This window comes from Pteropus vampyrus, unplaced genomic scaffold, assembly GCF_000151845.1.
Source record: "Pteropus vampyrus isolate Shadow unplaced genomic scaffold, Pvam_2.0 Scaffold144, whole genome shotgun sequence".
In the NCBI taxonomy this organism is placed as follows: Eukaryota; Metazoa; Chordata; class Mammalia; order Chiroptera; family Pteropodidae; genus Pteropus; species Pteropus vampyrus.
In genome coordinates this window covers 1,725,753-1,740,994 of record NW_011888925.1, presented here as the reverse complement: position 1 = coordinate 1,740,994, position 15,242 = coordinate 1,725,753, and the positions used below count along the sequence as shown (strand labels likewise).

Genomic DNA, 15,242 nt, shown 5'->3' with positions numbered 1-15,242 from the left:
GGGGTCGCGGCGGCGGCAGCTCCTTCCATTGTGAGGGGGAGGGGAGGCGGCGGCGGCGGAGGAAAGGGCCGTCCGCTAGCTTCATCCTCGGCCACTGGCCGTCCCGTCCTCGGCCTCTCCGAGAACCAGCGGCTCGGCATCACCCCTGCTAGCCCGGGCCGGACAGCCCTCCCTCGGCCAGTACCTTCGGAGTCGCTGCCCAGCGGCTCCTGCTTCTGCTGCTGAGGTTCCTCCGCCGCCATCTTTAAACAGCGCCGCACTGCCGACCGCTTCCGGGTTACCGATTGCCCTCCTCCCGGAAGAGAGCCCCTCCTCGTGGCCCCTCCTTGGCAACGCCCCTGGCAACGGGATCCCCTCGGGCGTTGTCACCTGAGGTGTTCGCAGTTCCTGTGGCCGCCCGGGCCGTAGGAGCCCAGGCCCAGTGAGGGACGACTGCCCCACCCACCCTCTACCCGCGCACCTGCTTGGCTCCATCTTCCCAGGCTCCCAAAGCTCCCGGTGCTGAGAAGAGCCTCATGGATCCTGTTCAGTTTTCTTTTCTCTGGAGTTTGAAACGCGGATTGTGTTATTGAGATAAGTAGGAAAGTGAAATTAAAATCACCGAAGGCAGCATTCCTGAGGTGGGCTCCAGAGCTCACGGCAGGCGATGGCAGTGGGTGCCTGGCCGAGGAGACGGGGAATCGTGCGAAGATCCGAGCCTGAGACACCCCTTTCTACCAGTCTTGGTCCTGGGCGGGCTTTGGTGCTCTGCTTCCTGCAGGGACAACATGTCCCCTGGAGTCAAGGCCAAAGTCTTGGGACCTAACTTTGGACTCTGTGGACTTCTGATTATGAGAAAAGTAGGGGTTTTTTTGAACCGGGGGTTTATTAAAAATGGAAAACAGATTAGTGGTTGCCAGGGGGTTAAGGAGCGGGTGGGGCCTGGAGGGAAGTGGGTGTGGTTGTAGATGTTACCAATGGGGGAAAGTGGGTAAAGGGTACACGGGATCTTCCCGTGTGATCTATTGAAATTGCCTGAGTTGTCTAAAATTAAAAAGGGTTAAAAGTGGCAAGGTTTCGGATGCTGAAGATGCGGTTTAGAGAGGTTACAGTCTGGGGCTCTACTTCCCAAGTTTTCACTGCTGAGGGCCTTTTTCATGGCAGAGCAGTGGTCTAACACTCAAAGAGGCTGCGCCTGAGCCCCGGTGAGAGTACAGGAGTGGAATACGGCCGAATGTTTTCATGAGCTCTGTCCAGTCCTGGAGCAGGTACAGTTGGTGCCTGGGCTCACCACACAGCCCACGGTGACCTTCTCATGGTAGTGCTACAAATGTCAAATCTGTGTCCCAGAAACAGTGCAAATTGCTATTTATTGGGTCATGGAGCCTTGTGGTTTCTTTCAAATTCAAAAAAGCAAAAGGTCCACCCTGTTTGTTCCCCATGCCTACCAAACTGTTCATTCTTTGCTTGGATTTTAACAATGAAATCTGTAACTGCCAATCAGATCTTCAGTCGGTGGAGTAAAACTGGTATTACCAAATGAAGAGCTAAGATAGTTGATGATGAGAACACTCTATTGGGCTGTTCAAAATCTTGAAAATAGCTATAAAACAACTCCACCCCTACTCCCCCACCCTTACTTCAACTGGGAGTCCCTGGTCGGGGAGGACACACGGGGAGCTGGGTTTGGGACCAATGGTCAGGACAGGGAACACAGCTGCTCTGGAGAGTGAGAAGGGATCCCAGTGGTGGGCCAGTGCTGGGCTGCAGCCGAGCTGCCAACATCAAGTAAATACCTCTCTCTCAAATGTCTGGGGCTTGAAGAACAGACCCACACCCTCACGTACAAAGGGCCTGTAAAGGAGGGTCCTTCCTCCTACCTGCCATCCGGCCCTCCTCCTCTCCTCAGGCAGGATGGGAAGGAAATGGCCGGAGGGAAGCTGCTACTCTTAATCCAGCCCACGGTGCTCAACTTTTGTGCCACTCTTTTCCATACAAATTTATTTGGTGTTACTTTTACCGTTTGGGGGTTTTGATTCTCTTTTCTGAAGCATCTAAAACCAACTGCACATTTGCTGCAGTCACCAGCATAGCTCCAGACTTTTCTCTGCCTCCCAATTTGCCAACCCAGAAATGGCCCAGTGCCGCTGAGGCTTGCAATGAAACAGGCGGCACTGTTACTGGGTTTCCGGCGGCTGTTGGATAGTCACAAAGGTGATGGGCAGCAGCCCAGGACTTTATTTTCCATAGTACCAACATGGCACAGATACCTCTTCACAGCCGAGTGTGTCCGGACCCCACATCCACATCCATCGGCTTCTGTCAGGTGGAGGGAGAGGAGACCCCAAACCAGGCCCCAGGGGCTGTGAAACCCCAGCCTCGGCCTCGGAGGGTTTACGGAATGGCACAGAGCGCCCCAGGGGCCACCTCTCGGGAGGAGGCCAGGCGACAAGGACACGGCACAGCCCCTCGGACAGTCACAATCCTCACAGGGAGGCCATGGCCAAGAGAAAGTGTCAAATGTGGGCTAAAAATGAGGGCTCAGAGATCCTTTGAGGCCATCTTGGGGGGCAGGCAGGCACCTGAATGCGAAGAGTGGGGGCGTGCCCGGCCCCCAGTGAACCTCTTGAACTGTCACTGCAGTAACCCATGATGGTCCACAGGCCACCAGCCCCAAAATCATGGACTAGCGAGGTTTTGAAGGCACAGAGGCCAGACTGATGAAGCCAGTAGGGGCCGTACTTCCAGGCTGCTGGCTGGGTCGATATCTGCAGGCATGGTCCAGACCACCTAAGGCAGAAAGCAAACAGACGGGCAAGGGCGACAAAGGGAGAGGCACCCCTCAGACTCATACCACCTATACTCCTCCTCACACGTCCTCCTGTAAGCGCCTCATATTCCAAAACATCTCGGGCCTGCTGAGGACCCAGCCCCTCCCGGGGAGAGCCTTGCGCCACCAGAATGATGCATTTAGCTCCCTTATTGCTGCCGTAAACAAATCATCACACACCTAGTGGCTCAGAAACAACACAAATGTGATGTTGCAGTTCGGAGGTCGGAGGTCTGCTATGGGTTCCACCAGACCAAAATCAAGATCTTTGCAGGCTGCGTTCTTTTCGGGAGGCTCTGAGGGAAAATCCGCTTCCTACTCATGCAGATTGTTGGCAAAATTTACTTGTTTGCAGCTGTTACCACTGAGATTCCCATGTTCTTGCTGGCTGTAAATCCAGGGCTGTCACCAGCTTCTACACGCCACTGCATTCCTTGGCTCTTGGCCTGCTTTCTCCATCTACAAAGCCAGCATGGACACGCAGTCCTTCTCAGGTGGCATCTCTGAGATGCGTGCTGCCTTTCTCATCCACCGTAATGACTCGATTGCTCTGGGCCCACAGGATAACCTCCCATTTCAACATGTTTAGCTTTAATTACACCTGCAAAGTCCCCTTTGCCAGGTAAAGTGACTTATTCACAAATTCCAAAAATTAGGGCATGGACATCTTTGGGGGAACATTATTCTGACACATCACCTTCATTTTATATCATGAAAACTGAGGCTGAGGCTAAATGTCTTGCTCAAGGTCATACAGTAAATGACCAAGCCAGGCCTCTGACTCCCAGAGCACTGTTCTTGACCTTACAGCATCTGCCATGACTGCAGCCTTCCCCAATCCAGGGTGCACACCTGGGCACAAACACCCACCCCTCCAGGCTCAGGATCCAACAGAGACCTCAGACACAGGAAATGCTCCTGGGAGTACAAGAAACATTTTCTCTATAGGGAATGGTCCCAGGGCCCCTGATTTGGTTGGAGATGAGAGAGGGACACTGAAAGGTGCCCAGATTTCAGGTTTAGTGGCCACACTGAGAACCAAAAGGATGGGGTTCAAACAGGTCACTTGCACCCTACACTGTCCCAACCACCCCTCTGTGCATGAACCTGCCCACACCCACATATCTGGGGCCCAGCAGGCTGTGGGAGAACAAGGGCTGGGGGAACAGCTGGGCTTGGTGAGGACTTTCTCAGACCAGGGTTCTGAAGGGCTTGCCTGTAACCGCTGGCTTCCCACCAACCTGAGCGGTGGCTCGAGATGCACAGCTTTGGGCTGGAGTAGTCCTCCTGGGACAGAGGGACCACTGTCAGGTCCCTTTAGGTTCCAGGGGCACAAAAATGGAGGACACCCAATCGAAACCCTTGACAGGGCAGTGGAGTTACCATAGAAATCCAAGATAGCTCTTCTCTCCTGGTGTCAGATTCTTGCTACAGGGCACCCCCGTGGCCTAATCTGTGCCCAGAAATGAGCTGAGCCAACCAAGGGCCAAACAGCTCTCTGCGCTCAGGAAGTGTCAACAGGAAAGTCTCCCAGAGTGAGGAAGGAAATGGGGTGCCCCCGTTGTTTGGGAGGAGAGAGCTATTAGGCCCCTCTCCCCAGAGACAAGGGTGCTGTTGAAGTACTTGCAAGTGACAGGTGGATGCCCCTTGCTCGGCACCCCAGGCTGGCTCAGGCTGGCCCTTCGGATCCCACAAGGGCTCTCCTCTTCCCCTGGCCTATATCCCAACCTGTGCACACCTCCCAGCATTTTAGGCACTGTCCCTCCAGGCCCAGGCACAAAGCCTGGCTTGTATGGAAAGAAACAAGCCTAGCAACCAACTGCCCACCCCTCAGGGAAGCAGCCATGGGCAGGAGCTAAACTTGCCACAGTATCCAGGCACTGGGCCCCACAGACATCACTGGACACCACACAAAAAAGGCCAGGAAAGACTAGACAAAAGGAAGGAGGGCAAGGTCCACCTTCAGCTTCAGTCAACATAAACTAGAAAACAAGAGCTCTGCAAAAGAGGAGCTGGGAAGGTGTGTTCTGACACCCAGGGCCTAAAGCCAACCACGCCCTAGAGCCCCTCAGCTCTCACCTGGCAGCTTCACACACCATCTGGGCCCCAGGAGTCCTGGCAGCCTCAGCTCCACAGGGGATACTGAACTTGTATCTGTTCAGAAATCAGCCATGTCACTCCAGTAAAAGAGACTACAAAGGACAGCCTGATGTCCTACAGGGCTGGGGCCAGGTCGGAGGGTCCCTTCCAGACACCGGCAGTCAGGATTCCAGTCTAGTGTGGAGCATTTCACATGCGCTGCCCCAGCTAAGGAGCAACCCCCTCCCCCCGTTACACCCCAGGAGGAATCACTGAGGAAGGGCCTAGGGATGGAGGAGCAGCAAATTCCCCAAGCCAACAAAGAGAGGGGAAGCAGGCAGGGAAAACAAAGAAGCCGGTCAATCCACAAGCGTTTACAAATATAGTACTAAAAGGAAAGAGGCCCTGGAGTTGACATAATAAAATAAGACACCGCAAAGTATCCCGTCTTCCAGCTAGGAAGGACATCGCCACCTGAGAAAGGATTGGAGCCCGCCGACTGAGGACAGGAAAGGCTGGACCCATAGAGAAGGGCTTCCAGCAGCAGAGGCGGCCCCAGTGGCAGAAGACAGGCATGCACACACAGCCTTGAGCTTGACACAACCAAGGATGCTAGAAGGAATGAGAAAGAAAGGCTGCCCAATGCCAGCAGGCTTTGTTTTCCCAAGGAGCCAGAAAACATTTCAAAACTTATGAAAGTATGCAAAGGAAGCACCTCTCCCAGGCAGCAAGAATGGCTGAGCACATGCAACCCATCACAGGGCAGTCATCCAGCAGGGACATGCAGCCAGTCAGGCTCTCTTCTCCACACCCCCACCCAACACCAACCTCAGCTCAAGTATGGAGGCAGGAGCCCAGGTCAAAGCCACGATGAGCTTCCGAAGCAAGATTTAAATAGACTTTATTGTTACAACAGGGGCCCTACCGAGCAGGGCCTTATAAATCAATATATGTGGTCCCATGATGTCGCAATGGAGAAATCGAGAGGTCACAGTAATTGAAGGACGTGGTCCAGGGGAGGCTGGCCAGGAATGCAGCAGACATGATCAGGACAGGCCAGGGGTGGTCAGGTCACAGGGTGAAGAGAGAGGACGGTCCCCCTTCACTCCCGCTTCTTGTAGCTCTCCAGGTGAGACAGGACCCAGCCGGACGGAAGGAGGATACACAGGAAGCAGGAGGTGAGCCCAATGGCGATATCCTACACAGAGCACAAGGAAGAAGGAACCCCCCAGAGTAAGGACTGCCCCAGGCCTCCCACAGTCCGAGGCCGAAAGCACCCCCTCAGGGAGTCAGGACTCAGGTTCCAGAGGAGAGACGTAGCAGATCCAAGGTCCACTCTAGGTCTTGAGGTAAAGTGTCAGATACAGTGGTGGGGGCCAGCATGGGTTGGGATCCATGGAGAAACCCACCATCAGTTGATAAAGTGAAGGGACAGGAACGAGAATTTTAACCTGCTTAGAGCTGATCTGTTGAGACCCAGGAACCTTGCATTGGCCAATAACTCTAAAAATCCACCTCCCCTTCCTTGCCTTCGAAACCCCTCCCTTCCCATCTCCTTTCCAGGACTTGCTATTTAACTGCTGGGGCTAGAGATAAAAGACTTTTCACATCCACTTTCATATTCCCTATAGCAGTTGAGATCACAGCAAAACCTGGAGTCACACGGAGTTCAGATTCCTTCTTTGCCACTGAAGGTGTGACTTTTGACATGTTAATACACACTGCTCCTAAATTTCAGTTCCCTCAACCACGAAATGGAGATAACGGCCCTTTCCTCTCCGGGTCTCTGGGAGGACTGGCTGAGACCAACACAGCAGTCTTGGCACAGTGCCTGGCACGGAGAGGGGCTCAGCAGATGCCAGTTGCTATTATTTTCACTATTATTTCCTCAAACGCTGTGATCTCCCCCGGCTGTGCTTTAACTGCAGATCCGCCGATCCGGATTCTGAAGACTTGCATTCAAGGCCGGGTTCTGCCGCTGAGGCAACGTACGAAAACGTCAAACGGGTGAAAACTGTCACGAAGGGTTAAACCCTCCCACATTTCTGGTAACTACAAAGACCTATCGGGGTCCTCCTGTCCACCCTATTCCCTAATATTTATAGTGGGAGCTGACTGTCGTCAGGCACCCCTAATAAACGGATGAGTAAACGGGGTCAGAGAGGGCTTGCTCGAGGCTGCACAGTGATTAAGCAACAGGACTGGGACTGACAAGAGGTGACCCGAGATCTTGGGGCTGACTGTGGCCCGGGCACTGTCCCTTCCAACATGCCAAAACCAGCGCTGCCACCCCGCTATGCTGCGAGTCGCGAAGTGCGGGACACTCTCAGGCCGCGCGGTCCAGTGCTCCAGACCCGGCCGCCCCAAAGCCGCCGCGGAACCCACGGTCCGACCCGCTCCTCACCATGGTTCCGAGCTGCTCCCGCGGCGGCTTGGAATGGAGCTGGGCACGCGGCACCAGCAGCCGCCGGGCCGGGCCAGTCAGGCCCCTCAGCAGCAGCGGCGTCAGCACAGACATGACTGCACTGAGTAGACTGCAGACAGCAGAACGCAAACCCAAGGTCAGGAAGTCAAAATGGAGAGCACGGCCGGAAGTTCCGGAGTTAGGGAGGCAAGGAGAGGGCGTCCCGGAAATGACGCAAGGACACGCCTCCCGCCCACCCTTGTCAGCTTTTGGCGCGTTCCTCGAAACAGCCAATTAAAACCATCCTACCGCCGATAGGCGGGGCATCGAGGGGCGGCCCCTTCTGTTTTTCCCCGCCCCAAAAGCGGCCTATCTTCCTGAGCGACATCTGTAGTCATCCTATCACATAAGTCAGAAACCAAGGCGGCACTCTACACTCCTCCCTCCATTCATTCAGTATTCAAATCTCTCTCTCTATTCAGAAATCCCTCCTCTCCGCCCAGCCTCTATTATTTCTGGCGGGAACGCCTGACACTGACCTAACTGAACTCTCCCTGACTTACTATTACCCTGTCTAATCCCAGTCTTCACGCTGTGGCAGCCGACCTTCCGCCCTTCCTCCCTCCATCCCTTCCTTCCTTCCTTCTTTGTAAACTTAAACCTAACCAAGTCGTACACCACCTTAACTTGGATTGGTTCCCATTGCTTGCTAGACCAAGCCCCAATATCTGCATGTGACTCCAGCCTCATCTCTAAATATTCCACGCCTTCCTCCTTGCTCACTGGTCCTCCCTCTACCCACCCTGCCCTGCCCTAAGCCTTTTGGTTCTTTGTATCTTATGCTCTACCTGGAACACTTTTTCACCTCTTAGCTAGCCTTCCTTTTCCACCACTCCAGCTTCCACTTACTGATACATCTCACCTTATTCGACAAATATTTACTAGCCACTACTGTGTTCCAGAAACTGTTCTGGACCTGTAGTGAACAAGAACTGACAATCCAGAGGGGAGAGACGGACAATAAAAAAGAACTTAATGAGAAGCTATTGAAAGTGCCATGATGTGATAGGAAGTAATGAGGTGGCACTGTGTCAGTTAGCCTTCACTGGCCACCCCAGGCCTTGTGCCACCTCTGTGCCCAGCAGTCCCTGTGGTAGCACTACCCAGAGGGTCGGTGTCCATCCCTGGCCTAGGGAGCCACCTGAGAACAAAGTCTGTGTCTGGTTCACCAAAGGACCGGGTACACATCACACACTCGGACATTCATGAATCGCAGGAGACTGAACAGTAGGTATAAAGTGAACAGGAAAGGGGCGAGGGGCCAGCCGCCGAGCCAGGACTTACCCATATAATCTCATTCCATCTTCATAACAATGTCATGAGGGAGATGCTATTCTTTCAAATTTTTTATAAACGAGAAAATAAACCTGGAGAACTGGGTGACCTGCTTAAGGTCACGCGACTACAAGGCGGCCTAGGCAGGATTCCAGGGCAGGTCTGTCTGCTCAGAAACCCATGCTTTTAACTGTCGCGCAAGCTGCTGTGGAGGAGAGTTTCCAGAAGTTCCAGTTTTGATGTTGTGGTCAATAGCATCAAAGGCTGTGGCAGGGGATGGGGGTGAGGTGGGGTAGTAAGAGACTGGGAAAACAGGAGCATTAGAGGAGAAACCTCAGCCCCATGGGGGCAGAAAAGGGCCTCACGGAAAGGTGGCAATGACCCCAGAGGACCCCAAAGGGTGGGCTGTGCCTGAGCTTCTCTGGAGGAGTGCGCTCCCAGGCCCTGAGGAATATATCAGGGCCTTTCTTCACCCCTTTCCAACCCACTTGTGGGCATTGTTGAAGTACACTGGTCTCGTTTCCACCCCACCCCACCCCCACCCCTACCACCAGGCTCCCTGCCCTTCCCCTGCCCTGGGCTCTGGCAAACAGCCCAGGTCAGATGCTTCTAAATCCCCGCCCCACCCCAATCCAAAGGGACACAGCCTAGGGGCCCAGGGCTGGGCTGCCTGCCACTGGGAGAAGGAAGGGGCAGGGACCTCCCTGCTGCCCTACTGGGCTTTGTCAGGCTTTTGTCCTATGAACAAAGTAATAACGCCCAGATTAGAGAGCAGCCAGGCAAGGGTCCCTAAGATACTTGAGGAAGGGAGGGGCCTTTCTCTGTCTCCCTGGATTACTCCCTAAAGAACAGCATGTTCAACTCCTTCACCAGCAGCTGGAGGAAAAGAAGTAAACGTTTGTGAAGCAGGCACACAGGTGTTCTGTTCCAGGGCTTTCCTCAAGGCCCCTGGGAAGTGGCTTCTCCCAGAACCACCATCAGAGGAGGAAAGAGGATGGCCAAGGTTAAGAACCATGGCTGAGCCAACGATTGCCAGGACAGGGTCTGCACCCAGGTCTGTTGGGTTAATACTAACGTCTCTCCCCTTCTCCCAGCTCCCCAGCAGCGCATCCCTCCAAAAAAGCAGGGATGGTTCTTCGACAAGAGAGTAGGGGACCCTGTGGTGTTTTATACAACCACACACTCTATAGCAGTGAAAACGAACCTCCTATAGCTACAGTTATTCATATGAAGAGTAGCAGGAAGGACTAAGCCATGATGTGGCGGGGTGATCAGGTAGTGGGGATCCTGGGGGAAGCAGGAGGGCATAGGGACTGGGAGAGGCGTGATGGGGCTTCTGGGTGCTGGTTACACAAATGTGATCGCTGTGATAATTCCATCGCAAGGGGCTAGACATTCACAACTTGTGCACATTTCTGTATGCCTGTCACATTTCAGTTGTTTTAAAACAGACAAGAAAAAATAGCAAGGAAAACATAATGTGTGATATGATCTTGTTTTTCTAAAATAAAGAAAAAGCATCTAGAGAAAGACGGACGTCTAAAAGGACACACAGAGTGAACAGTGGTGTTGTCTAGATGGTGGCAGGGACATTTTTGGCCTTTCTCTCCTGCATTTGCCAACATCGCACATGGGCACTCCTCACAGCATTAGGTAAGCAAGCAAGGAGATGGGGATTCGCTGGTCCAATGAGTGATGTTTGCCCCATGGGTGACAGACTCTTTGGACTGGCTTCCACAGGGCAGGGATCTCCTCTGACACCCTGGCAACTTCTGCACTGTCTACAAGGATGGGGAGCTCACTCCCACCCCGGGACTGCCCACCATGACCAGATTGCAGGGAGTCTCTCCCTGCATGGGTGTGGCAGGGGCGGGGGAGGCCTAGAGGCCCCAGCCTGGGTCCTGGCTCTGATCTAAGCGGTCCTCCAACTCCCCCTTCCCTGATGGGGCAGTAGGAACAGGTCCCAAGCCTTGGAGATGATAAGAGAGCTGGTCCCCACTCCTGAGACCAGCTTCACAAACCAGGTCCCCAGGCCCTGATGATCACATATGGGCTGGGACGATCCCATGTGCTCCATCCCAGAGCTGGCCCCCAGACCCACTGGCCGTACATGGGCTAGAGTGGTAGTCCCTAACCTTTTTGGGACCAGGGACCAGGGCTCCTATGAGAATCTAATGCCTGATGATCTGAGGTGGAGCTGAGGCGGTGATGCTGGCGCTGGGGAGCGGCTGCAAATACAGATGAAGCTTCATTCACTCACCCGCCACTCACCTCCTGCTGTGTGGTCCTGTTCCTAACAGGCCATGGACTGGTACCAGTCCAGTCCGTGGCCCGGGGTTAGGGGACCCCTGGGATAGAGAAATACTAGGTGCCACCCACCCCAGGGCTGGTCCACTGTCCATTTAAGGCTCTGGCCCAATAACTTCTCTCTCCAAATATGGATCTTTTGAGTCCTGGAGATGGGGGCCACACCCCAGCACCAGGGGGTCAGCAGGTACAAATCTCTTAGCACTCCACTCCTTCCCCTGGTACCTTCTGGAACTTACAGTCACCCAGAACATCTGACATGGAGCTGGTACAAACCTGAACTGGGGTCTCCAGTCTCCCCGCCTAGCCTGGACTCTCCTTCTGGCATGTCAAGTGGGTGCCAGGCACCGAGCCTGGGGTTGGCCAGTGGGAGGGTGGCAGGGTGAAGGAGACTACCCAGGACGCTCATTGAGGGCAACTGAGGCGTAGGGGGACCGTCTCCCTGAGGTGGGGATAGCAGCAAGAGGCCCTAGTAGTACCAGGAAGGGCCCAGTGTCCAGAGGAGGAAGGTTCAAGAAGGGGTGGCCGCAGGTCTAAGCCTGATTTGCTGCATTACTTCCTTCACCTACCTGGGCCTTAGTTTCCCTATCTGCAAAATGGGAGCATTCCTGCAAAGTCCAGCAAGAGAAAGGGGCAGGAGGGACCAGCCCCCCTGGAAGATAAGGGCTGGTTTGAATCTGAGCTGGCCCTGGTCTGGGATGACAGGGAGCAAGGAGCCCCCAGGCTGGAGGTGGGACAGGGAGAGGCAGGGTCCTGGAGGAGGCATCTGCTCCTCCTGGAGCACAGCTCTCCCCAGGCTCCAGACACCCAGGAGTGGGCTCTGAAGCAGTTGTTGGGCTGAGCAATATGGGGGAGATGAGGAGGCAAGGAAGGGGTAGGGTGCAGGTGCTGCTCACTCCAGGAGGACACAGCTGGTTTTGGCTCTGCCCCAGTGGTCCCACAGGGAGCCGGTTGGTGGCTAACCCCTTCCGCCCTGCAGCCACAGCCAGTGGCCACGTGTGACGAGGACTAGATCACCTCGCTCATGTGTGACACCTTGGGCTTGGCAAAGGCTGGCTTCACTGGGAGGGGTGACAGTCAGACCACCAAGTGTCCGCATGCTGCCACTCCCCGTCCCGCCAGCCCCCAGGGTATAGTTGGGTAAACTGAGGCTCGAAGAGGGTTGGGAGGACAGGGAAAGGAACTGCCACCAAAGCCTCTACAAGCTGTGTGTGGCCTGGAAGGAGCACAGGCACCATTCAGCAAAGCCCCACTTAACCCCAAGGCCAACAGCAAAAAGATGACTCAGGTCATGCTCAAGACCTTCACCCTTGCCGTCATGTATGGCCGTCCAAACCTGTGGTGTTGCTGTATGCCTCTGCCTGCACCACCATGAGGACCATGCCCTGTCTCATCCTTCCCCTGCCGTGACCCCACATCCATATCCCCCTGCCTTTGGGACCCCAGCCTGGACTCAGTTGCAAACCCTAGGGACCCTTTTTCACCTCCAGGCCCCTGACCTCTTTTCTGACCTCAAGCCCAGGGTGAGAGCCCTACTCTTTTTCACTGTTCTCAATACCCCGTCTCGCACCCAGGCCCCCAGAGGACCCTAAGGCCCTGTACCTGAGAGCCCCACCCCTGGACTCCTGCGCCCCTCCCCACTCACTGCATCCAACAATCAGGACTCGGGCTGCCCAGGAGTGCGGGCCACCTCCTTGCTCCCCCTCCCCGAAGCCCCTGTGGAACCCACTGCCCAGGCATCATGCTGGACTCGAGACAGCGGCACCCACGACGTGCCCAGCCGAGGGCTGCGTGCTGCCCCTCACCATGCAGTACCTGCCTGGACATGGCGGGCCAGCACCTCACTGGCTACCTCATGAGGGTTCTCACTGAGCGTGGCTATCTCTTTGTCCCCACTGGTGAGGGGTGGGGTAGAGGAGCCACCCCCGGGACCCTTTCCCCGCAACTGTGCTCTCCTGTGCCAGGGCAAGACCACACCTCAGCACAGGGCCTGGCACACCAGCCCTTCTCCTGGGGCCCTGGGGCTAACAGTCCTTGGGGAAAAATGGGGCACGGGGCCCCAACCCCCCGGGCAGCTGTGGCTTCAGTTCTGCTCCCTGGCCTTGGCTCAGGGCTATGCCCCAACCCCCTTCAATCAGAGGCTCCGGGTCCTTCCCAGCCTGGTCCCTGTCCTTCAAGGCCTCCTCCCTACACTGAGCGCGGTGCAGTGTGGTCTGACCTCAGCCCCAGAGGGGCCAGCAAATGTTCACCTTCATAGATTAAGATCTCAAAGCAGAGATTCCTGAAGCCCCAATACAGGTTTACAGGTTCACTTTGTCCACTTCCGCACAGGCAGAGTCCAGGAAACGAAGGGACCACGTGTGCACGCACATGCAGGCGGAAGGCTCCCACAGATGCCACTCTCCCTGGCCTGGTGATGGGACTCGGGGGGTCCGGGGCACAGAGGGCTAAGCTGGGCTGCAGGGCTAAGCCAGGGCAGCCAGCAGAGGTCAGGCTCACCTTTCCTCTAACTCATCACTCCTTCCTCCCCCATCCAGCTGAGCAGAAGACCGTGCAGGGACATCAAGGAAAAGCTGGGGCACAATGGCCCTGGACTCTGAGTGTGACATGGCCACGGCTGCCTCCTCCTCCTCTAAGGAGAAGAGCTACGAGCTGCCTCACAGACAGCTCGTTGCCACTAGCAACGCATGCATCCCGTCCCAAGACCCTCTTCCAGCCCTCCTCGGTGGGTAAGCCTCTGCTCCATGGGGTGGCCACTCCCTGACACTGGCCTTCTCAACTCTAGTCCCCATCTTTCTTGGCAGTCCTCTACATGGGACAGCAGTAACCCCTCTCAGGTAACAGTCCTCTGGTTGGTGACAAGCCAGCTTTGTCCCGCCAGGCCAAGCCCTGAGAAGGAAGACAGGGCCTTAAGACCAACAGGTACCAAGATCAGCAAGACAAGTTACAGCTCCATCGTGAAGGGTGACTGACATCTACAAAGACCTGTACGCCAGTCATGGCCTGTCTGGGGCACAACCTCGTACCTGGGCACTGCAGACTGGATGTGGATCACTGCGCTGGCTCCCGGCACCATGAAGATCAAGGTGGGGAGAATGACACCACCATGATGGAACGGCCGTTGCAAGGATTAAGCCGAGTACGCATCCCCCTGCGCCTGGCACACAGGAGCGCTGAGTGTGAGCTGTCACTGGCATAGCAGAGGCTGACCAAATGCCAGTTTCCTTCCCTGTCACAGCCAAGTAGCAACACATCCGCGTTTGGCTGTCCAGTCTACGAGTCTCCTCCACGGCACCTTCCCATCTGCCCAGACCTTTGTTCTCAGGCAGTATGAGAACAGCCTCTTGAACTTGGAGAGGAATTAGAGAACTAGGGTAACCCCATCCTTGGGGACATAGACCTCCTTCGAGGCCTGCCTATGAAAACCAGCTGGCACCCAGGGCCCTCCCACTGGGGAAGTCGCTCAGGTTCTGACCACTTATCCGGCAGCTGTGCCTCTCGCTCCACCTGCTCGCTGAAGTGTGGCGTTTCAGCAAGTGCCACTGGAGAGCAGCAGCCTGAGCTGCAGCTGGAGGGAGGGCTGGAGGCAGCGCACGAGGCAGTCTGTGGAGGACCGAAGAGGGACACTCAGGAAGGTGGAAGGCGCAGACCCAGCCGGCAGTGATGAAGAAAGGGCCCCACCCCTTCCAACTCTGGCCATTTACCTGTGGCAAGGAGATGGCCATTCCAGGGAATCCCTGCCTGGGATGTAAATAGCCTTCAAGAAACAAGGAACTTGGGGGCAAAATTTTGTCACATGAGAAATCTGTTGTATGATTAGCCAACAAAATGCGCTGTCCCTCCCTGAGGACTGGGATGCCATTCTTGGTGCCTCAAAGACAGAACAGCTGCAGGAACCATCCCCTGGGTGTGCCCCGCCACAGGGCCGTGGCCACAGCACGCTGGCACCCACCAGGCAGCTATTACCCCTGCTCCTCTTTCCCCAGGTAACTGCCCCGCCAGAGCACAAATACTCCGCGTGGCCCGGGGCTCCGTCCCGGCCTCCCTCTCCGCCTTCCAGCAGATGTGGTCTCCACGGATGTGGCCACAGGAGCACGATGAGGCGGCCCCTCCAGTGTCCGCAGGAAGTGCTTCTGAGCCCTAGCTCCCGGCCCACTTCCTGCCTCTCCTCCCAGCTCACCCTGGGCCAGGACTGGCAGGAGTCCCGCCTGAGAGAGAAGCTGCAAAGCTCCATCTGTCACACTCAGGGGACTGGACGGAGCCTCCCCAGCTTATAACTTTCCTGCTCTGTCAAGACTGACATGAGTT

The 15,242-nt window shown here is 55.6% G+C and overlaps 3 protein-coding genes across 3 annotated transcripts in view; 1 reads left to right on the top strand and 2 right to left on the bottom strand.

Annotated features, from left to right (window-relative positions):
* The window catches only part of OTUB1 (OTU deubiquitinase, ubiquitin aldehyde binding 1), a 7,542-nt gene extending 7,220 nt beyond the window's left edge, over positions 1–322 (bottom strand). Inside the window, exon 1 of the mRNA XM_011368707.2 lies at positions 185–322. Coding sequence (XP_011367009.1) covers positions 185–242 — 58 coding nt within the window. The 5' untranslated portion in view covers positions 243–322. The remainder of the gene's footprint in view (positions 1–184) is intronic.
* A 5,450-nt stretch (positions 323–5,772) lies between these two features.
* Positions 5,773–7,484, bottom strand: LOC105297836 (cytochrome c oxidase subunit 8A, mitochondrial). Its single transcript, XM_011368706.2, has 2 exons — positions 7,293–7,484; positions 5,773–6,086 (listed from the first exon to the last, which is right to left on the bottom strand). Exons 1-2 carry the CDS (start codon positions 7,404–7,406, stop codon positions 5,991–5,993), a joined length of 210 nt encoding a protein of 69 aa, XP_011367008.1. The 5' UTR covers positions 7,407–7,484; the 3' UTR covers positions 5,773–5,990.
* A 6,033-nt stretch (positions 7,485–13,517) lies between these two features.
* Positions 13,518–15,078, top strand: LOC105297987 (actin-6-like). The gene is made up of 3 exons (XM_011368965.1): positions 13,518–13,663; positions 13,974–14,113; positions 14,921–15,078. Exons 1-3 carry the CDS (start codon positions 13,518–13,520, stop codon positions 15,076–15,078), a joined length of 444 nt encoding a protein of 147 aa, XP_011367267.1.
* The last annotated feature ends 164 nt before the right edge of the window (positions 15,079–15,242 follow it).